Here is a 24,494-nt window from a genome sequence, read left to right as displayed (position 1 = left end):
CTGGTGTCAGAATTGATAAAGGATAAAACCACCTAGAAATGGAACATATGAAGTTACTTACCACCTTAAATCCTTAATAGTGTAGCATTTATGAAGGGAACTCTTTAAGATAAAATGCCCATAAGATAGCCAGTTCAGAACATACTAAAGCAGATAAGAAGGGGTTCGAATGGCTTCTAAATGCATCTCTATCACCTTGGAGTGTGGAATTCTGGTTTATGTTCATGAACTAATCAAGCCAATAGTAACTGCCTAGTTCAGTTCACTGTGCCACAAATATGGGATCTTGGGCTGGCTAAATCAAACAAGCTTAGACTAGGCTCTCAGCACATTGTCTAAATCAAATTGGGAAAATCCACAATGCCCTTTCTTGATAAGCAACATTAAACAAGAACTTTATTAATAGGAAAAACAAAATATGCTGTTAACTATAACAGCAGACAACAGAAATCAGCATTGCTGAACCATCCCCATAACACTGAAAAACCTTCACAAATTAACCCAAGGCCCTAGTGATCCCCAACATAAATGTTTTCTTGGAAGTTGGAACCCAGTCCTTGCTAATGAGTCTTCTGAGCTGTTTGCAACTCTGGGAGTCCACCCAGGAAAAAAGAGTTAAGTTTTGCTCCTGTAAATAAGAATCTGAAAATCCAAGGGACTTCAAACCTATGCATTATCTAATTAATGACAGCTTGACAGTCACCTTCAACCTGTAAATCAGTCCAGCTACAAGGAGCCAATTTTAACTCTTGCACTAGAGATAATAGCTCAGGTTTATTGGAAGTATCCACATCAACAGGTCCTGAAAAGCTGAGAAGAATATTTCCCCTATTATCCCTAATGACTCCAATAACAGATGTTCCCAGATTACCCAAACAGAACCCATAAAAAGCTCAGTCTCTCCCCCCAAAACTCAGGTTCTGTCCAAAACCCTTTTCCTGTTTTGTCTGAAAGAAAATCTTGCCACTTTCTACCATCCCCTCAACGAGTCATCCATGGACATGCAAGAGTGTATTTATGCACATTATATTTAATTCATGAACTAAATAAAAAGGATATAAAGTACAAGAAACATATACACCATGATTTCCGTTTTTTCTTGAATAAAGACATTCTCTGGACATGTGGAATAATGCCAAGAATAAAATAGCAAGGCAACAAACAAAGTTGTGAGAGAGAGCCAAAAGTATTTCTAAAGTAACACTTACACGAAGGCAACTATTGAAGGTTGTATCTCTTAATATTTCAGGAAGGCAAGTTTTTAATGCTTCACAAGCTCTGTATCATGAAAGACAAAGATCAAGACAATATGGTTAGATGCTGGATGTAAAGATAAAAGAACAAGAAAAGGAAAAAAAAAAAAGAATGTCGCTAATACAATAGAGCTTGGACCACAAATGATTTCGTTAAACAACCTTGAATTATCTGTCAGCCTAAGATAACACCGAACAATATGCTTCAGTAGCCGGGATGAAGGTTGTTCAGCAAGTGAGTTAACCATGCTTCCCAAAACACGAGCCACTGCAAAAAACCGCTCTGCCGTAGCACAGATATAATGTAGGCCCACATCATCCAATAGAATTTTTTGAACAATAAATGTAGCAACCTGTATAGGAATACAAACAAAGATTCATGTCCATGAAGAAGCATGCATAACTTCAAACAATTACATTTCCTAAAACTATTGGAATATGATAGGTTATTAATTAACAATGGGCGAAAAAAACTAAATAGAAATTATTTGTCTTAAAAACATTTTGGATCTGCTCCACCCCTTTCCTCTCTGATTGCACCTATGTGCATGCAATTTCAAACAACAAAAAATGAAATGTAATGATATAATGATGCAGATTGCGAGGATCCAATGGGAACAAAGATTGACAGATGGGATGGCGGACTTTCTCGCTAAGCAAGGGGTGAATAAGGAATAGGGATCATTTGTATTGGGCTCAACTATAAATTTTCTATGGGTGTGATAAGCTGCACTGCACCTCATACCTCTGTTTGGGATGCATGTCATACTTGTATCCTCTTGTTATTTTTATTTGATTAATAAAATTTCACAGTTATTTATCCAAAAAATTGATATAATGATGCAGATGTGGAAGCAAGGAAAGAATCTATGGAGAAATAAACCAGTTTTTATTGTGACGAGAACAAGGAATAACAAAGAGTAGCAAAGAAATCAAAAGAGAAGACCGAAGTACCAAACACAGATTTACGTGGTTCAGGGTTTGGCATATTGAGCCTACACCCATGGAGGATCCCCATGAAATTCAACTATTTTCAATCAATCATTACAACCCTAGCAGAAAGCTAGTATTTATAGTGTTGAGCTAGGAGGAGTTTACAATTCCTGATACCCTAATTCATATGCAATTTACTAAACACCCTTGTATGGATAAATTTCATACATTTTTGCCCTCTAAGCCCCCCAACTAGTTGATTTAATCAGTTTGTTCTCATGTAATTTTGTTAACCAAACTGAAACCGTCAGCTTCATTTTTTGTGCAAACTGAAACTAACTGGCATTAAAACCGAAACTCTCAGTTTCACCTAATTGTTAGTCGATTTAATCGGTTTTAATTAAACCGACAGGAATTTTAAAGCACAGACACATATGTTAGGAGGACTAATAAACCCATTGGGATCCTCTACAAACATATATCCTTAGAAATTTAAAAAAGATGGCTCGAAGACAGGACACTACTGACAAAAGAGTCGTTTCCATTTTTAGTTTTTTACTTGGCAAATACTGTCCACTTTCGGATTTTGGACGGTAAGGTATTAAATTGTGACCACACATCCTCCATTGTGTGCCCAAGTACAATATTGGGCCCCACGAAGTTTGTGGCTCAGATTTTCACCTGCTTGAATGAAACCCTGTCATCTCATATGCATGACTCTTTTCACTTTTTTTTAGATTTTTTTTTGAGAGAGAAAGGTAGTTGATTTCATTAATAAAAGAGAAAGGTCTACAAGAAGGTGTACAATTAAAAAGAAAAGAAAAACAAAAACAGGGATCAGACCCTTAGGAATTATACAGGAGGAATCTTATCAGAGTACAATTTTTCTAACAGAGCACCTAATTTTGCTAGCCCATCTGCAAGAGAATTAAATTCCCTTGGAATCCAAATCAGGTTTGCATTAGAAGCAGTCAGTAAATCCCTTCCTCCATCAGAAAATGACCGAGTCTCCACAGCCCGGTCTCTTGCTTTCCTAACCATTTTATGGTGTTTGCTGAATCGCCTTCTATGGAGAGGTTCTGAATACCTAATATGTTGTTTACTCTGATCCCTGTAAGTGCAGCCATCACTTCTGCCTTGGTAGAGTCTGCTATGCCTATTGGCCCACTGTACACCCAGCAGATATTCCCATTTTCATCCCTTAGAACTCCTATGCCAGCAGCACCAGGGTTGCCTGAAGCACTTCCATCAAAACATAGAGTCCAAAGACCTTGCCTTATGAGAATAGGACTCCTGTTGGTGGGTGGGGAGGGAGGGAAGGAGAACAGGAAATTACCAGCATTCCTGTTAAGATCATTTACAGAGAATCCTTTGAACTTATCTGTGCAGGAGGCCCACAGATTACAGAGGTGGTTAATGTGAGATAACAGATCACTCTTTGACTTAACCTTGTTCTTAAACAGCCGGTTGTTTCTTTCTTCCCACAGTCCCCAAAGTACAGCATGCAACACTATTTGCCAGTACACCTTTCCTCTCTCAGTCCTTTTCCTTGCCACTGATGAATCAAGTCCTGTAGGTAATTTGGAGCCACCCAGCTGTACCCAACTAGTTGTAAGAAAAGATTCCAAATAAACCTGGTTTTTGGAATTATAGCTGTGTTCTCAGGTCCAGTTAGAGTAGGGGACTTTGTTTTTGCAGAGTTCCAAGCTGTCCTGCAAGGAGTAAAGCTTGCTAGAGATTTAAATTATGATAGATTGTTAATTGAAGGTGACTGTGGTTGAATGAACCTGAAACTGTAATTTGAAAATACAAAGAATACATGAAAAGATTTAAGTGGCTGGTCAGAGATATGACAATTTCAGTCCAATGGGAAAGGAGGTCAGCTAACGGGTTGGCTGATTTCTTTGCAAAACAGGGGGTGCATAAGTCTGAATTATTCTGGGCTCAGTTGTAATCTGATTATATGGCTGGTTGTACTTTGTAATCTTGTGATACTTAACTATGTTCTAATAGAGCTTATATCATTTATCAAAAAAAAAAAAAACCTGTTTTCCTGGCAGTGAATGAAGAGATGATCAGTTGACTCCCCTTCTCGAAGGCAGAGTATGCAGGCACAAGGGGAGATATAAAGTCTGCGAAGATTTTTCTTTTTTTAGGCTTTTTACTTTTTAGTTTTTGGCTTTTTGTGGGAGACAGCCCGACACTGACAGAGACTGGAGAATAGAGAGGTGGGTTAGGGGCTGACAACCTGATTCAACTAACAAACCAAAAAACATGAAGGGAGGTCGGGGCTTTTGATACATACACAGGTAGGTTCATATTGGTTTTATTTCAGGTTACAAAGACATAACCCACAACCAAACCAAGTCTTCAGGTTCTAACATCATAGTTGTCAAGGCGACGCCTAGGCGTCAAGGTGCCTTTTGAAGCTCGCCTCGCCTAATCGCCTAGCAGTTTTCTACTTCCTACTGTAAAATACTTTTTTTATTCATTCTTTTTTGAGATTATAATTATAAAATAGGCATTATTAAACTAAAATAATCATTTTGTGTGTTTATATACTAATTTCTTTTTATTGTTTTCTTATTTATTAGGGTTTAATCAACACAAACATTGCTAAATGCTGTATTGAACCCTCAAAGACTTAAAAACCTGAACCAATAAGAGTAAGGAAGAAATGAAAATTTTATCTAATCCTACTATTACGACTACTACTACTACTATCTAATCAAATTTTATTTTCCTTCTTTCTTTTCTTCCCATGAATAAGGCCATACTATACTTTTTTTTATTTTTATCAATAACAGCACTTTTATTAAAAGAGATAAGTAAGATACAAACAGAAAGGAGGGGTAAAATGTCTTGACCCTCCCTTTCAAACCCGAAAAAACATATTACAGAATAGTCCAAAACAAATTAGATCTTCCCACCCCCTGTTTAGCCAAGGAGTCAGCCATGGAGTTGGTACTCCTCTTAGCCCATTGAAACCTTATGGTCATGTTCTGAGTTAGTTGCTTGATTTTCTTTCTTTCATTTGAGAACTTCCACATGCTGAACTCTTCCATCTGCAACCATCTAACAGTCAGTTGGGAGTCACCTTCCACCAGCAACTTGCTAATATTAAACTGCTTAGCCCTTTTGACTCCTTCTACAACTGCTAGGATTTCAGCTCTCAGAGAATCCCCCCAGCCTATAGGTCCTGAGAAAATAGCAATAATTTGCCCTTCTTCGTTCCTGAAAATACCACCTATGCCTGAAGGGCCTGGATTTCCTTCACTACTACCATCAAAGTTCAATTTGATGAAACCCAAGTCTGGTGGAGTCCAAACAGGTCTGATATCACTAGACATAGGAGCTGACCGAGCCAGTTCTTCCCAGTTTCTAATGATGTCTCCTACTGAATAGACTTCAAAAAGCTTCAAAGACTTGACCCAATGAGCCACCCTAACATATACAAGTTCTATGAGGGCTTCCCTGCTTTTCTCTTTTTCATGAAATAATCTTTGATTTCTTTCTTCCCAGACCGTCCAGCAAACAGCAGCTCTAGTGCATCTCCACAAAATTTTACCTCTCTTCTTTAGACCCCTCACTGGAGTGGAGCTAAACAAGCTTTGCACACTTGAAGGGGAGGGCCACCTGCAACCAAATAAAGAAAAGAACCAACACCAAATATCTGAAACAAAAGGGCAAGAGACAAGCAAGTCATAGCAGCTTTCACCATTCTTCTTACATAAGATGCACCAGTGTGGGGATAAACACCAATTAGGCCTTTTCTTTTCAAGTAGGTCAGAAGTGTTGCACTTTTCTAGGATTGCTTCCCAGCAAAAAGCACCACCCTAGGAGGGATGGGGCTACCCCAAACTTCCCGAACTGGAAAAAGAGGCCCAGGTACCGGACTAGACTGTGTCAATGCTTTGAAGAAGGAGGAGCATGAGAAGATACCCGAGGGAACAAGAGACCACACCCTGGATTCCACAATGGAAGGTTCAAGGACTACCTCATCCAAGATTTTAAGCAGATTCGAAATGGGTTCCAACTCAGAATCTCTGAGAGCCCTTCTGAGACCCAAGTTCCAACTAGTAGCGGAATTAGACAAGTTAGAAAATGTTGCTATTGGTTCATTTTTAAACCTAAACAGAGCAAACAAAGAGGGAAACTGCTCTTTCAAGGGAAAATCCCCCACCCAAGTGTGTTCCCAAAAAAGTACAGACAAACCAGAACCAAGATTGTACCTGATAAATGGAAGAAAAGACTGCAAGACTGCATGAATCGACTTCAAAGGGGAGGCTCTTGAAGCCCTAGATGATAGTCCCGGATCCCAGCCATCTACCTCTTGCCCATGAATACTTGGGATTATTTTAGCCCATAAATTTTCTTTTTCTTTGGACCATCTCCATAACCATTTCCCTAAAAGAGCTTCATTCTTCTTCCGCAGATTTCCCAGCCCCAGTCCCCTTTCACTTTTAGGTCTTGTAACTAGATCCCACCTAACTCTATGGTCCTTTCTCTCCTCCCCATGATCCCACCTAACATCGACAAGAAATATACTGGAAGGTTTGCCAAAGTTGACTTAATCAGTGTTATCCTGCCCCCCAAAGACAAGTAGTTCTTCCAGGAAGCTAGCCTTTTAGTGAACCTATCAATCACCGGATTCCAAAAGCTCCTTTTTCTGGGATCGTCTCCCAAAGGAAGCCCTAAGTACTTCAGTGGCCAATGAGCTATCTCACATCCTAACACTTGAGCCCTTTCCTCCACCTCTCCCTCACTCATATTAATACCAATCACACAACTCTTACCCAGATTTACCTTGAGGTTGGTCATTTGTTCAAACACCCTAATCGCCATCTTCATATTGCACACCCAGCTAATCTCCTCTCCATCACAAAACAGAATTGTGTCATCTGCAAATTGTAGGTGAATGACCAGAACCCTATCCCTCCCCACTCTCCAACCACTTATCAGATTTCTGGAGTCTGCCCTCTCAATAAGCCTCCCTAGCACTTCAGCAATTAGGGAAGAGAAAAGGGGAGAGAGGGTTCCCTTGCCTAATACCCCGCATAGCTGGAAAGTGATCCACCACCTTGCCATTTACTAACACAGAATAATGGCAAGTCCTAATGCACCCTTTAATCCACTTGCACCATCTCTGCCCAAAACCACAAAACTCTAGCACTTCCAACAACAGAGACCAATCAACTAGATCATATGCCTGCTCCAAGTCCAACTTATACATTAGCCCTTTCTCACCTCTACTTCTATAGTCTTCCACACTCTCATTTGCAATTAAGATTTGGTCCACAATTTGTCTATTCGTCACGAAGGCACCTTGGTTATGGGAGATGCTTGAGGGGAGCACCTCTCTAATTCTTCTGGATAACACCTTAGCAATGATCGTGTAGAGGCTGTTAACCAAACTGATGGGTCTGAACTCTTTAGGATGAGAAGCCCCAACCTTCTTCAGTATTAAAGCAATAAAAGTAGAATTCAGGCCTGAATTTATCACACCTCTTTCAAAGAATTCCAAGAACACTACTTGAATGTCAGCCTTAAATATCTCCCAACAATCTTGATAAAAGGCCATCATGAAGCCATCAGGACCCGGGGCTTTGGATCTATCCATAGAGAAAATGGCTTCTCTGATTTCTTCCAAGTCAAACTCTCTTTCCAGCCACAACATCAACTCATTAGGGAGCTTAGGCCAATCCAACCCTTCAATCCTTAATCTCTTCTGCAGAGGCTTTCTAAAGATGGATTTAAAGTGTTCCACAAAAGCCCCGGCAATCTCTTGTTGTTGTGTTAAAACTGTCCCATCAACAACCAGCTTAGATATGGTGTTCTTCTTTCTTCTGCCATTGGCTATTGCATGGAAAAATTTTGTATTCCTATCTCCTTCCTTCACCAATTTGTGTCTAGATTTCTGTCTCCAACTTACTTCTTCTTTGAAGATTATGTCCTCCAGGCTCTTCTTTAACTCCCACCTCATTTCTTTATCTCGGTCCCCAAAACATCCTCTTTCTTCCTTAGCATCTAACTCCTCTATTTTACTTATCAACTGCTGCTTCTTCTATTCTAGCCTACCAAAGTGGAGAGAATTCCATTCCTTAATTTTGACCTTGAGCTCTTTCAGCTTCCAATGGAATTTCAACCCTTCCCAATTGATTTTCGGGTTACTTTCATTCCACCAAGTTTTCACTGTCTTTGAAGTCCGGGTGAAGTAGCCACATATTTTCAAACCTGAAGGGAGAGGGCCCACTACCACCAATATCAGACTTACCAATCATTATTGGCCAATGATTAGAAGTAACTCTGGGTAGAGCCCTTGACACCAAGTCTCCCCAATGCTCCTCCCAGTCTGTGGTAAACAAGAATCTATCTAATTTGGAGCAGATAGGTTCAGCTTGGAGAGTAGACCAAGTGAAGCTATTGTGAGAAATGTCCAATTCCTTTAACTCAAAAGCATTAATGAACTCATTGAACTTCCTCATACTGGTAGTGCTCCTTTGTCTCACCTTATTGCTCTCTTCAATGAAACCTTATTACATTGAAATTCCCTCCCACAGACCTCTAATATCTCCCAGTTCCTCCCAAAGCTCCTTCCTTTGTTTGTAATCATTGGGACCATAAACATTGGTAAGGACCCACTCAAATCCATCTGACACCTGCTTAAATTTGACAAAAATTGAGAACCTTCCCACTAATTATTCCACTCCCTCCACTACTTCATCCTTCCACAAAGTAATTAACCATCCAGATGAGCCCCAGGAGGGGCTCATAACCCACCTCAGTCCATTCACTCTCCACACTTCTAGCCCACCTTTTGTCAAAAGTCATTAGTTTAGATTCCTGAATTAAAACAATGTCTGGATTTTCTTTCTTTAAAACTTCCTTTATTAAGGCTCTTTTTCTTACACCCCCCAATCCTCTCACATTCCAGCTTATAATTTTTATTCCTTCCACAACTCTGCCTAGCCCCACTCCCTTTCCTTCTAGTAGCCTCCTTTTCTTCCCCTCCCTTTCCTCACTCTAGCCTCCGTTCTCACGTCCACTTCCAACTTTAATTTCTCAGCTTCGCCTAGCCTTCTCTTCCTCCTAATCCCACCACCTTTTTCAGCCTGCAAATACCCTTTCAACTTGTTTAGGTTTCTCATCTTACAACCTAACTTTTCTACAAATTCAGCTAATGACTCCACTTCTTCCTCTCCCTTCTCTTCCTTTTCCCCCCCTACCTCACTCCTCCTATTCCCCTCCTCCTCCATCTTACCACTGTCCTCCTTAGTTTCCCCTTTGGTTAATTCATTTGGATCATTTGGATCTGCTCTCCCCACCCTCCCCACCTTCTCACCCCCCTCTTGTAACTCCCCAACCTCCTCAGTATCAGCCTCTAGACCTTGGGTATTCAGCAAAGGAGCACGGCTGGGGTCTGAAAGACAAACATCACAGGCAGAGCAAACAATAGTATCTAAAATCGAAACCACGGCCATACCTGGGACTGAAGGAGAAGGAGAAAAGGCATCCAACTGGGCAAGTCCATTCACTCTTCGTGTAGGGCTTATCTAGTCGGCACCTAGGCTAACTTCACCCTTGTTCGTACTTCCAAGGCTTTGTCGTTCCTCCCCATCTATGCCGTCTCTGCTCGAATTATGATGAGCAACCGAAGTCCTCTTGCAGGTCCCTTGTCTTAAGTTACTCTCCTGGTTTGGTTCTCCCTTACTTGGTGTTAGATTTTCCCCCTCATCTTCTAAGGCATGCTCGACAACGTTCAGCCCTCCGCACCTAGTGGAGGATTTATGCAAGAAAGGATCCTCTACGACGTGCTCTAAGAAAAGGATGTCAGTATTCAGGGCATCTTCCAACTCTCCTTGATGATCTTCCCACTGAAGTTCAGCTTCAACATCTGAGTCTGACATCTCCTCTGAACTGTCGCAACTTACCCATCCGCCATCCTCGTCTTCACAGTCTTCCTTACTCCCCCTGGAGTACCTCAGGTTTGGCCTTTCTCGTTCTGATCCGTCCTGGTCGCCTTCTCTATGTTTTGTCACCGGTAACCAGCCTAGCTTCCTCTTCAATAAGCTTTGGTTGCCTGAAGAAAAAATTCGGTTGCCAGGGGTCGAGCCACGTGAAGAAGAAGATAGACCCATATTCTTGTCCATCAATGACTAAGTAGAGATTTGACTCACGTGACCACTTAAGTGGTTTAAGTGGTCACATGAGTCCAAAAGCTGATTGTGGCCCTTAAGCTCGGTGAGAACCACCCGACCCAGAAATGGACCAGTTGGTTCAGAGAGTGTGGTGTGTAGCTCGAACTTAGTCTTGGACCGAACCCCCCCTCCCTAGTCCGACTTGGTTACCCCTTTGACCAAGTCCGCATAGGACAAAACAACGGTAGAGTTGTTTTGGTTTTCAAAAAAATTTGAAAACTTTTCCACAAATGCCTCTTTGCTTTTGGCCTTCGACTTTCCAGCTTCCTCATTCAGAGAAACCTTCTGTTATGGGCCCGGGAATAGGATCTCGTCACGGGTCGGTCCACGAGGAAAACCTCCTGTTTTTCCTTGTTCCTCCCTTTTCTTGAAGAACCTATCTTGCCGCCCTAAAAGGTGATTTGTTCAAGAGATCACCAACTCTCCTTTGCTCTCTTTCTTGACTGAAATTTTCGATGATCTTATTCAATATTCTCAGCTCCTTAAATCGGAGATTACAAGAGATAAGAGTCATACTTTTAGGAAGACTCCTTGCTAATTAGGAAGACTCCCTGCTAATCTATCCTACTAAACTGATAAGATAAGACTCCCTTAATCTATCCTACTGAACTGATAAGATAAGATAAGTCATTCACGAGATGAGGTTCCCGCCCTGACCCAAAACTTTCACCAAATGATCCTAATCCAGTTTGATGTCAAGATTAAAGTTCTTAGATCTGATAATGCAAAGGAATACTTTGTTAAGTCATTGGCATCTTACCTTCTTACTCATGGGGTTATCCATCAGAGCTCTTGCCCTCATACACCTCAGCAGAATGGGGTTGCAGAAAGGAAGAATAGGCACATCTTGGAGGTGGCTAGAAGTCTTATGTTTACCTCCAATGTCCCTATCCGCTTCTGGAGTGATGCTATCCTCACGGCGGTATATCTTATTAATCGGATTCCTTCCGGGTTCTTGATTTGTGATCTCCTTTTTTCCCTTCTATACCCACATGAGGAGTTGTTTTCTATTCCCCTTAAAACATTCGGTTGTACCTGCTTTGTTCACCTTCTCGGACCCCATCACTCCAAGTTTGAACCCAAGGCCTCCAAATGCATTTTCCTTGGTTATGCACAAACTCAAAAGGGGTATTGCTGCTATGATCCTATCACAGGGAGGAAGTTCATCTCCATGGATGTCACTTTCTTTGAGGAGACACCCTATTATCCTCGGGTTTCTCCTCAGGGGGAGAGCAGTGAGAGTAGGGGTTTAAGTCCTTGTCTTCAGGGGGAGAGCAGTGAGAGTGGGGTAGTTCCTTTACCTATTCCATTGGGTGATGGGAGCTGCAATGGTGAGGGTGGCCAGAGGGATTAGGAGTTGAGAGGGAGCTGCAATGGTGAGGGTGGTCAGAGGGATCAGGAGTTGAGGGTCTATCACAGGCGGTGCAGGCAGGTTGATCCCGATCATCAGCAGTCCAGGCCAGCTCCAATCTCATCTACGGCTTCAGGTCCAGACATTACAGTCCCAGGACCCACAGAGACTTCTTCTATTGTTGCTATTTCACCTCCTACAGATGACCTTAATCTTCTGATTGCAGTCCGTAAAGGGAAACGACATTGTACCACATCTACAGCCCACTGTATTTCCCATTTTTTATCCTATGATCGCCTATCTCCTACCTACAGGTCCTACCTTAGTTCCATTTCCAATGTCCCTATTCCAAGAACAGTACAAGAGGCCCTATCAGTCCCGGAGTGGAGAGGTGTAATGCAAATTGAAATGGATGCCCTGTTGAAAAATAATACCTGGGAGCTAGTTGACTTGTCCAAAGGAAAGAAACCAGTTGGATGCAGATGGGTATTTACTGTGAAGCACAATGCGGATGGATCCATTGAGAGGTACAAAGCTCGGCTAGTTGCAAAAGGGTTCACTCAGACTTATGGTATAGATTACTTGGAGACATTTGCCCCGGTAGCCAAGATGACCACCATTCGGGTTCTATTATCTCTTGCAGCAAGCCACACTTGGCCTTTGTGCCAAATGGATGTTAAAAATGCCTTCCTGAATGGGGACTTGGAGGAAGAGGTTTACATGCAGTTGCCTCCTGGATACTATGATACAGAGACAGGTAAGAAGGTCTGTCGGCTCAATAAGGCATTGTATGGTTTGAAGCAGTCACCTAGAGCTTGATTCGACAGATTCAAACTAGCTCTTGGAAAGTTCGGTTATGTACAGGCCCAGTCAGATCATACACTGTTCATCAAGAGGGTGGAGTCTTCACTGACACTACTGCAGTATATGTTGATGATATTGTGGTGACAGGAAATGACAGTCATGAGATTGAGTCCCTCAAACAGCTCCTTCATCAAGAGTTTGAGGTGAAAGATCTGGGTACACTACGGTATTTTTTGGGCATTGAGATTGCTAGATCTAAACAGGGGATCTTTGTCTCTCAGAGGAAATATGTTTTAGATCTGTTGGCTGAAACTGGAAAGCTGGGTGTCAAACCTGCAGATACACCCATTGAACAGAATCACAGGATTAGTGCAGAGAGTGGGGAGCTGCTTGAAGACAAAGTTATGTTCCAGCGGTTGGTAGGAAAGCTCCTATATCTCTGCCTCACTCGGCCGGATATTACTTATGTTGTTAGTGTTGTCAGCCAATACATGCATTCTCCTAGAACCACACATCTTCTTGCGGCAGAAAGAATTTTAGCCTACTTGAAGAGATGCCCGGGTAGGGGTATACTGTTCAAGAACAATAACCACATGAAGGTGGAGGTCTATACAGATGCCGATTGGGCTAGGAGTGTTGATGACAGACGATCTACCTCAGGATATTGTGCCCTTGTGGGAGGAAACATTGTCTCCTGGAGAAGTAAGAAACAAACTGTTATCTCCCGGTCTAGTGCTGAAGCAGAATATAGGTCCATGGCCAACGGAGTGGCTGAAATCCTATGGCTAAGATCTCTACTTGAGGAGTTGGGTATTGAGTATGAGAAGCCTCTGATGCTATATTGTGATAATCAAGCAACCATTAATATGGCACATAATCCAATGCAGCATGACAGAACCAAACACATTGAAGTTGACCGACATTTTGTACGAGAGAGGGTCTCATCTCAAGAAATATGCCTCCCTTACATCACATCCAGTATGCAACTAGCAGATATCCTCACTAAAGTTGTATCAAGAAAGAAGCTAGAAGCGGATCTATCCAAGTTGGGAATGATAAACATTTACTCTCAACTTGAGGGGGAGTGTAGAGAAACTGATGTGGGCCCCACAGCTGTGGGGCCACTTTGTCCGTAGGGTAGAATATACCTAGTCTATCTGTTATGTAGCTGTGGGGTCACTTTGTCCGTAGGGTAGAATATACCTAGTCTATCTGTTATGTTATTTTGTTATTCTAGTTCTGTTATTTACTTTTCAGTTTTTTATATTGTCAAGTGTTATGATGTAAACACCAAGGGCAAATATGTCATTTCATGTAACTAGCATAACATATAAATATTAAATTGAAGTGGCGGCGCCAGATCATTTCTGAATCTGTCCTTCCTTTCAAACCTGTGTTCTACTGCTCTCTCACTAATCTTTCTCCTCTTTCTTCTTCACTTTCTCTTCTGTTCGAACCTGAAATTCCTTAGTGTCCAAGACTAATAGCAGTCTTGATCATCTTCAAAAAAAATATTTATCCCTGCTACACAACTTTTCCCTATGTTGATTTTCAAACTTGAAATACCGGGCCTCATAACCATAACAATGAGAATGAGGTCATCTCACATACCTTAATAAAATTTCAGTATTGTTAAGAATAAAAAATTCAAACTACCATTTTTATCAGTGCAGATCTGATAAAAATCAATAAGAAAAGGAAAGCCAAAAAATAACTGCAACAGATATATGAATATTCAAAAGAACCTAGGAGTAGCTCCAATAGGTAATAAAATGAAGGAAAGTAGACAAAGATGGTTTAGGCACATGCAAAGAAGACCATCTACAAAACCAGTAAGAAGAAGAGTTCTGTTACAACTTGAAAGAACTAGAAGAGATAGGGGCAGGTCAAAAAGGACATGGATTGAAGTAATGAGAAATGGTTTAAGGGCCAACAATTTAACAATGGATTTGGTCCTTGACAGGACAGAATGGCAGAACAGGACTCATGTAGCTAATCCCATATAGTTGGGACAAGGATTAGATGATGATCCTAAGAAAAGGAAAGAACATATATACAGAATTTACAGGGTGAAAAGAAAAGCAAGAAGCCAATAATACACCTCTCTGCCCAGCCCATGGAAAAAAAAAGAACAAAATATACCCAAGGAAACACAGAAGCCTCCAGTTCACCACTTTAAAAACAAAACAATCTATAAAACCTCATCACGTCATCCCAACCTAGGAGTGCAAGTTGGCCAGTGTTAGGTCAGGTTTTGAAGTCAACCCTAACTCAGCTCAAGCTATGGAAACCTCAACCCTAGCCCTAATCCAACCCAAACTTTTCAGGTTGGGTTGGGTTCAGGTTGGTTTAGGGTTGAGCTTGGTTTGGGTTCAGGTTGGCCCAACTTCTCTACTTCTTTTTGCCACATTTTCTTATTTCCCATACTTAAGGGATGAGGTCAATTTAGTTTTAGCATTATTATACATGCTTTTGAAAAATTTCTGTCTTTAAACTCAAAATTGTTGACATGCATATATACATACATGCATGCATACATACATAAATAAGTACCTACATAAATTCATCATCATCATCATCCATGCCTTATCCCAACTATATAGGGTCAGCTACATGAATCCTGTTTCGCCACTCCATTTTATTTAAAGCCATATCCACTGTTAAATTAATAGTGCTTAAATCATTTCTTACTAATACCCAGAGGTCGGCTTTTATCAGGGCAAATCTGTGCCCACACCATTCTAACAGCCTTTTGCAACCTTGCATTGAGAATATCTCCCCATAAAATAAATCACACAAGTATGGAGATATTCTCAATGCAAGGCAGTAAAAGCTGCCCGAATGGGCTTTGCCCTGACTGAAGCCGAACCCTTCTACCCAAGGTTTAAAATGTCGATGTCGATGGAAATGTCGCTTACCAAAATATAGGACATATGTCGGAAATGTCAAGGGGAAATATTGTAAAAATTAGAGACATTGTGGAAATATTATGAAATATGTGGAAATATGCAAAGATATGTTGTAAAATGATAAAAGAAGCATTAATACATATTTCTAGACTATTATCTTATTCCCAACCATTATATAAAGCTAAGAAACTAAGATCAATAACAAATTAGTAAATGACGATTTACTGATTTATTATGCATTTTGATGTTTTTACAAGGTTATCTGATATTTTCTTTTCTTATTTTTAGTTCTGATTTATTATAAATTCTAATATATTCATTTCACACTAGTAAATAGAAATGCATTTATTCTGATTTTTTTAAATATTAAAGTTATAATACATTATGTTTTATTATAAATTTAATAAAATGATTCTCCTTTTTGTAGTATTAAGATTATGATAAATTCTGATTTCTTATAAAACTTAATGAATTTATTATGATTTTTAATACTAAATTTATAATAAATTATGATTTAGTATAAAATTTATTAAATTTATTCTGATTTTTTATTTTAAATGTAGAATATGGTTTATTATAACATTTAATAAACATTTTCTGATTTTAATAAATATTTTAAAAAATACTAACTAGTTAATATTTTATTACTTGAAAAATATTTTTATGTTTTATATATTAATTTATTCTTTTGTTTTTATATTTTGTTAATTCTTTTTATAAATATTTTATTTGAAATATTAAATAGAAATATTAATGGAATAATCTATATTAATATACTGTATTATATTAATATAATATACTAATATATTATATTTTTAATGTACATTAGTCGACATGTTGTCGACATAATAGGAAAAACTGTATTTTTTTTTGTTATTTGGACCATTTTGGTCGACATTTCCGAAATATAGGAAATGTCGACCGACATAATGTAATTTTTATATTGCCATCCATTTTCATGTCGGTGAGCCTCGACATTGACATATGTCGAGCGACATTAGCGACATTTGGCGATATTTGAAACCATGTTTCTACCCATGCCCTTTTTGGTCTACCCCTAGCTCTTCTAGCCCCTTCCACTTGTAGCAAATCGCTTCTTCTAACTAGAGTTGTTGGTGCTCTTCTATGCACGTGACCAAACCATCTTAGCCTACTCTCTCATTTTATCACTTATTGGAACTACTCCTAGGTTTCTACAAAAACCGTCATTCCTAATCCTATCATTTCTAGCTTTTCCACTCATCGATCTTAGCATTCGCATTTCTACCACACTCATCGAACATGTTTCTTGACTGGCCAACACTCTACTCCATACAACACAACCAGACTTACAAATGTTATTATAGAATTTTCCTTTTAATCTAAGTGGTATTCTCCTATCACACAAAAGTCCAGATACACCCCTCCATTTTGCCCAACCTGCTCTAATTCTCTAGGTGACATCCTCCTCAATATCTCCCTTGTTTTGAATTATTGAACCAAGGTACTGGAAATGGTTACATTGAGTAATCTTTTGGTCTTCAATCCAAAGTGTATCCTGATTTACACTCCTATTATTACTAAATTTACATATCATAAGCCTTTTATAGATCAATGAACGCCATATGAAGATTGAAAGCCTTGACTTTAAAGAAGAAAGGGGAGAAGTTGGAGAGGAAGACATTGAGCTCAGGAGAGATCTAAGAAAACAGTTAGAGGATTGCCTGCACAAGGAGGAAATTAGCTAGAGGCAAAAATCTCGGTGTAAATGGGTGCAAGAGGGGGACAGAAACACTAGGTTTTTCCACTCTCTAGTAGAAGGCAGGAGAAGGAAGAACCTGATCTCCAAATTGGTAGTAGATGGAGTTGAGCCAGTGCATCAAGAGGAGATTGTCGGGGCTTGTGTGGAGCACTTCAAATCTATCCTAAGAAGGCCTGTGTGTAGAAGGGTGTGGGTAGAAGGTTTGGACTGGCCAGATGTAGGGGTGGAGAACAGGAGAAGGTTGGAGAGAAGCTTTAGTTTAGAAGAGATCAAGGAGGCTGTTTTTTCTATGGATAGAACAAAAGCCCCAGGGCCGGATGGGTTCACAATGGGTTTTTATCAAGACTGTTGGGACATTTTGAAAGATGATCTTTTGCAGGTATTTGAGGAGTTTTACAGGAGAGGAATTGTCAATTCGGGTGTGAATTCCACATTTATAGCCTTAATTCCAAAAAAGAAAGATGCTTCCCACCAGAAGGATTTTAGGCCAATTAGCTTGGTTAATAGCTTGTATAAGATCATTGCAAAAGTGTTGTCTTTGAGGCTGAAGAAGGTTTTGCCAGATATCATTGCACACTACCAAGGAGCTTTTGTGAATGGAAGACAAATCATTGATCAGATTTTAATTGCTAATGAGAGTGTGGAGAACTTTAAGAGGGATAAGAAGAAGGGAGTGGTTTGTAAGTTGGACTTGGAAAAGGCATATGACTTGGTGAACTGGGAATTTTTGAGGAAAGTTTTGACTAAATTTGGGTTCAGGGCTAGATGGTGTAAGTGGATCATGGGTTGTGTCCGGAATTGTCATTAATCAGTGCTAGTGAATGGGACAGTGGTAGACTTCTTTCCAGCCAGTAGGGGTATAAGACAAGGAGACCCCCTTTCTCCTTTCTTGTTCATTATAACTGCGGAGGTTTTGGGGAAATTGATTCACAGAGCAGATTCTAGGGGGCTCATTAGAGGCTGGAGAGTTGGGAGGGCGGAAACCCCTCTTACTCACTTGCAGTTTGCTGACGGCACGATTCTTTTTTGTGAAGGCGGTAATGTGAGCTTTATTAGGAATTTGAAGTCGGTGATACAACTGTTTGAGCAAATATCCAACTTGAAAGTTAACCTTGAGAAAAGTTGTGTTGTGGGGGTGAATTTGGAGGAGGGTGAGATCAGGGAGAGTGCTGAAATATTGGGGTGTGAAGTCTCGGGCTGGCCTTTAAACTACTTATGGTTGCCTTTAGAGGATAATCCCATGAGGGAGAGCTTTTGGAACCCGGTGGTGGAAAGGTTCGAAAAAAGACTAGTGTCATGGAAAAAGAACTACCTCTCTCTTGGCGGGAGAATTACTCTTATTAAGGCCACGCTTGCTAATTTACCTATCTTTTTCCTGTCGGTGTTTAAAATCCCAGTGAAGGTTGCTAATAGATTGGAAAAGTTAATGAGAGATTTCCTGTGGGAACCGGGAGAGGAAAAGAGGGATCATAGAGTGAGCTGGGAGATAGTTTGTAGGAGTAAGACTTGTGGTGGCTTGGGGCTTGGGAATATTAGGAGAAGGAATATGACTCTGTTGGGAAAGTGGTTGTGGAGATTCCCATTGGAGAAGGAGAAGCTTTGAGCTAGAATAGTGGCAAGTATTCATGGGCTGGAGCATAATGGATGGGACGCTGGAATCAGAGCTAGGACCACAAGCAATTCTCCTTGGAAAGCCATTCATGACCTACTACCAGTTTTCTCCCCTAATATCAGGTATGATTTGAATTCTGGTAACTCCATAAAATTTTGGGAACAAACCTGAGTGGGGAGTGCCCCTCTAAAGGATCAGTTTCCTTCTTTGTTTGCTCTTTCTGATTTGAAAAATGAGCCAATCTCGTCTTTTACCACCCCGTCCTCTTCCATTTCTGGGATTGGGTGGAACTTGGGTCTAAGAAGGGATTTGAGGGACTCAAACTTTGACATTATTTTGAGCCTTAGTGCAATTTTTAATAACGTTGTCTTAGACCCCACTAGGGCGGACTCTAGAATTTGGACACCTTCTCCCAATGGCATTTTTACTTGTGCTTCTTTCTTCAAAGTCTTAATTCAGTCCACCAGTCCTACCTCCCCTCCTTTTCCTATTGATGAGGTTTGGTGCAGAGCAATACCTCCTAGGGTTGGTAGTTTTTGTTGGGAAGCCTATCTGGAAAGAATCAACACTGGTGCTTTACTCCAGAAAAAGAGACCCAATACTTGTTTGTCACCTCAGTGGTGTGTTCTTTGTAAAGCGGATGGGGAGACTGGTTTTCACCTACTGGTGTCTTGCCATTTTGCGAGGTCAATTTGGGAATGGGCTTTGTCCCTATTTGGTTGTTGTTGGAACCCCCCATCAGACTTACAAGGCCTTTTTTCCCCTTCTTTTTTCAGGTGGCGGATAAAAAGGGGAAGGACAATGTGGAGAGGACTAAGGACTGCGATATGTTGGACACTTTGGGAAGAAAGAAATTCCAGGATATTCTTAGAAGCTCAGAGAGAAGCAGCAGATCTGAGGGCTATCATTCATATTAGAGGGCGGTACAGTGGCTGAAATCTTTGGAGCTTTTCACAGATTACACTGTGGATGACATGTTGAGGAAGTGGGGTGAAATTGCAAGTTGCACACAAACTAAGTCAGTAATGAGTGTGGCTTGGACCCCTCCACCTAGTGGATTCGTGAAATTAAACTTTGATGGGTGTAGCAGGGGAAATCCGGGACAATCGGGGATTGGGGGTGTTTTTAGGGATGAAAATGGGGTCATTTCTGCTATGCTCTCAGGCCCAATTGGAGTGGGTGACTCCCTTAGAGCTAAGATCTTTGCAGTTATGGAAGGAGTCCAAAAAGCTAAGGAGTTGAACATCAGGAAACTCTTAATTGGAGGGGATTCAGAGGTGGTGATAGGGTGGCTGCTTAAAGATCACAATGGCTTATGGAAGTACAATAATGAGAGGAGGAAATTCAAGTGGCTGGTGCGGGAGATGGAGGTTAAGATACGTTGGGTTAAAAGATTGGCTAATTCCCTAGCTGACGGTTTAGCTAAACAAGGAGCAGAAAGGGATTCACTTTTTTGGGCCAAGCTGTAACTTTAGTGTGTTTTCTTTCTTTTCTCTTTCTTTTTTCCTTTTCTTGAGATTCTTTGTTGCTCTTGGAAGATAAGCGTGTTTGTCTTCCTTTTGTAAATCTTCTTTGATGAATTAATGAAAGTGTTATTGATCAAAAAAAAAAGATGAATTAATGTTTACTTGATATTTATACATGCAAATATGAAGCTAAATTGGGTTCAGGTTGGCCAAGGCCTCAACCCTAAACCAACCTGAAGTTAAATTTGGTTCGGGGTAACCCAACCCAAGTTGCATTCCTATCCAACCCCACCCCTATATTATGGAACTGCAAAAATACATTTTTGGCAAAAGGCAAACAGTACAGAATTACATTAGCTATAGGCAAGAAGTGCATAACAGAGGATACACAGCTATACAAAAGATGAGATGGCTCAGTTTCAATGGTAAGTTAAGAAGGAATAATGGCACTAAATGCATAAAAATGATGGAAAGACTCACTAGTTGTGATGGAATAAGAAAGTTTTCACTTACTGTTTTCGAAAGTTCACTACCCATCTCCATGGTGCGCAGACACAAAGGAATTATTTCAGTTGAGAGAAGGAAACTAATGACTTCTGTATCATCAACCTGCAAAAGAATAACAAAGAAGTTACTTTATTATAACAAAAATAATCTTTTAGGCATTAGAGAACCAAAGGCATCGCCTTAGTGTTTTGCATTGGGGTGAGGGTGTACAAATTTTAGGTTTAGTGCAGCCAAACCATATTGCATTGTATAAATAAGGGTACAAGGGTGTAAAAAGGCATCATGATAAATTAATTTTCAATTTAGAGATCCATAAATGAGTTTAGGGAAAAAGCACAACAGAAAAGGAAATTAATGTATTCATTGTGGTAGGGCTTTAACTAGTAGCATTTGTCATGGTATTCATCACAACAAGCCAATTTTCTACTTTTCTTTTGATTTTTGTATACAAAAATAGATCACTATATCTTTCTATGTTAAATCAGGAGCTATACCCTTTCATCTGTTCGTTCCTTCTCTTTAATCATTTCTCTTAATCTTTCCAACTGGAACACCATCCTTTGTTCTCCTTTGTTGCAACCAACAAATACTCTCTTTTTTATGAATAAAAAAGAAAATTTTATTATTTCAGAACTTAATATAGAACTTTAAGCTCATACAACAGCCCTTGGAGAGGTGCAAGCTGCAGCCTCTCCCAATAGATTGTAAGGAAACTAGAGAGAAGAAACAAACATTACAGATGAACCCAAAACATTTCTTCCCTATTTTCCCCTTGCTTTTTGATCAATAACAGAAGATTTCATTGAAGAAATTTAAGGATACAATGGGAAGACATAACTTCTTTTATCTCCCCCGACAAGAAACAAACCCCTGTTCACCCCCTGTTTTGCTAAGCCATCAGCAGAAGAGTTGGCACATCTCTTAAACCAATTCACTTTCACTTCATGTCTTCTGTCAGCCACTTAAATTTTTTCTTTTCATTGCTGTAAGTCCACAGACCATTTTTGTCTTCTTTCAACCAGCCCGCCACCAGTTTGGAGTCTCCTTCTATAATCAGCTTCCTTGTATTTAACACATTGGCTCTCTGTACCTTTCAATGCTGCCAAGATCACAGCTCTAAGGGAGTCGGTGAGTCACCTGCTTCAATTAGACCAGAGAACAAGGCAAATATTTTCCGTTCCTCATTCCTTAAAACACCACCAATACCCAAAGGCCCTGGGTTACCACTATTTGCCCCTTGCTTGGATAAACCATCAGCCAATGCATTTTCTGATCTCCCAACCCATTGTATAGATACAGACTCATTCCTTGTCCACCACTTAAATTTCTTGATTTCATTCTTATAGCACCACACAGCATCCTTGGGGTTCTTCAACCACCCCACCACCACCTTGGAATCCCCTTCAATAAATAGTTGCTCTACACCCAGTTGATTTGCAAATTGCACTCATTATAAGGCAGCTAGTAGTTCTACCCAAATAGAATTCCCAAATCCCATGGGACCCTATTAAAGAAATACAATCTCTCCAATCATATCTTAGCCCCCCCCCCCAATTCTAGATAGCCTTGGATTGCCCTGATTGCTCCCATCAAAATTCAGTTCCAGTGAACCTTTAGAAGGGGGAACCTAGTAATTGCCCTATTCTTAATGGAGGAGCACCTTGCTACTGCTAACCAATTTTTCCAGAAATCATTTAAGGAGAATTGATGGAAGTGTTCCATGGTCTTTAGCTAATGTATTGCCCTATTCAACACACAATCCTTCAAATCTCGGATGCTCCTTTCCTCTTGGAAGATCCTAGCATTTCTTTCTTCCTAGATTGTCCAAATCAAGGCTGCTCTAGCACATCTACACAGAAGTCTCCCTTGTTTTTCAGGCCAATTGAAGGTAGAATGGTTAAAGGTCATGTATACTTCTAGTTGGCATACTCCACCCGCACCCAAACATAAAAAAAAAGCCAATCCCATAACTCGGCAGAAAGAGAACAGGAAATTAGAGTGGTAGCAATCCTCCTCACGAGCTCTACAGTGAGTACACCAATAGGGTGAGATACAAAGGAAAGGTCTTCTCTTTTGTAGGTTATCTAAAGTGTTTACTTTCCCATGTTCCCAACAAAAAGCCATAATCTAAGGGGAAACCGGTCTGTACCAAACTTCCTTTGAAGGGAACACCTGCCAAAAGGAAGACTGACAAAGGGACTCAAAAAAGAAGCACAAGAGAAGGTCCCTTTGGACCTAGGAACCCAAAACCTTTTGTCTAGCTTAGAAGGATCCAAACAAACCTGATTTAGGAGATGGAGCAAATTAGAAAGGGATTCAATTTCTCATCCCTTACCCCTATGGAAGCCAAAGTTCTAGTTTGGGCTTCAGAGCCAAGGGGGTTCCCAAAGGTGAGAGAAAGTTTGAAACAACCTCTTTCTTATACAACAAAGGGAAAAGGTCCTTTAAAGGGGTATCTCCAAACCAAATATCCTCTCAAACTCAGACAGGGTTTCCAGAACAAACACCATACCTGACATACCTAAGAAACTGAGGAAGAATACTGTGAATGGCCTTCCATAATATTGCCCAATTAGCCTGCCTTGATACACTAGTATCCCACCCATTGTCTGAACTGCCATGAATACTTCCCACCACTTCATGCCATAACCTCTCTTTCTCTCCAATGGCCAATGCCACAACCACTTCCCCAACAATGCTAGATTTTTCTGAACCACCTTTCCTAATCCCAAATCCCCCCTCCTCTTTACTTCTACACACAACTTCCCACTTAACCAGGCAATCCTTTTTTTTTCATTGTATTGGTTCCCAATGGAAATCTCTCATTAATTTCTCTAGCTTATTTGCTTCCCTAGGTGGTATCCTAAAGACAGACAAAAAATAAGTAGGTAGGTTCGCTGATGTAGTGATTATCAAGGTGATCCTACCACCTAAAGAAATGTAATTCTTCTTCCACAAGGCTAATCTCTTCTCAAACTTTTCTAACACTGGAGTCCAAAACCTATACTCTCCCTAGGGTTTGCCCCTAATGGAAGCCCTAAATAGGACATAGGCCAAATTCCTCCTCTCTCCATTATGACAGCATCACCTTAACTATTTCCTACCCCTCATGCCCTTCCCTACTTCTGCTATCCTCAAATAGCAGAGATAGGGTCCCTTCGTATGATTCATTGATTGACCCAACAAAGCTTGCCTTCCCAGACCAACCTTTGTTGCTCATGATACTTCCAATCCCTAAGCTTGCATATGAGGAAAATCCATCATCCCCACCCCAATGCTTCTTCATGGGGGTTGGGCAATGTAAGTCCTACCCCATAGCCAGCGTCAAAAACTTTTTCTGTAGTGGAAACACCCTCTCGGCCCTTGAGACCTATGGAAGTTCCTCTTATCTACGCCTTTCCTCCCTTTTCCTTATTAAATCCCCTCGCCTTAGATTCACTGGGGTCACTTGGACCAACCTTAGCCTCCCTGGTTCAGCCCAACCCAGTTCACTCGAGGACCCCATTCCACCACCAGCCTTCAAACAATCTTGCCAATTCCTTGTACCTGAACTGCTCTTTCTGTTTTCCTTTAAGATCTCTGTGGGCCCCAAAAAAGTTTGTCTAATACCCCCTTCCTTCCTTCTACCATCCTTCGACAATCCTCCCCCACTTCATTCAGATGTACAGGCTTATCCTTTCCTTCTGTCTTTCCCTTGTCATCACAGCCATCCTTAATATG

The 24,494-nt window shown here is 40.5% G+C and overlaps 1 protein-coding gene across 1 annotated transcript in view; it reads right to left on the bottom strand.

The window, feature by feature from the left end:
• The window catches only part of LOC104604607 (uncharacterized), a 39,703-nt gene that overhangs the window by 846 nt on the left and 14,363 nt on the right, over positions 1–24,494 (bottom strand). Inside the window, exons 6-8 of the mRNA XM_010269039.3 lie at positions 20,781–20,876; positions 1,416–1,606; positions 1,209–1,278 (exon numbers count right to left, since the gene is read on the bottom strand). Of these exons, the coding sequence (XP_010267341.1) occupies positions 1,209–1,278; positions 1,416–1,606; positions 20,781–20,876 (357 nt within the window). The remainder of the gene's footprint in view (positions 1–1,208; positions 1,279–1,415; positions 1,607–20,780; positions 20,877–24,494) is intronic.

This window comes from Nelumbo nucifera, chromosome 6, assembly GCF_055504915.1.
Source record: "Nelumbo nucifera cultivar China Antique chromosome 6, China Antique-T2T, whole genome shotgun sequence".
Classification (NCBI taxonomy): domain Eukaryota; kingdom Viridiplantae; phylum Streptophyta; class Magnoliopsida; order Proteales; family Nelumbonaceae; genus Nelumbo; species Nelumbo nucifera.
Note: the sequence above shows the minus strand (reverse complement) of the source record. Positions and strands in the feature narration are given on the sequence as shown.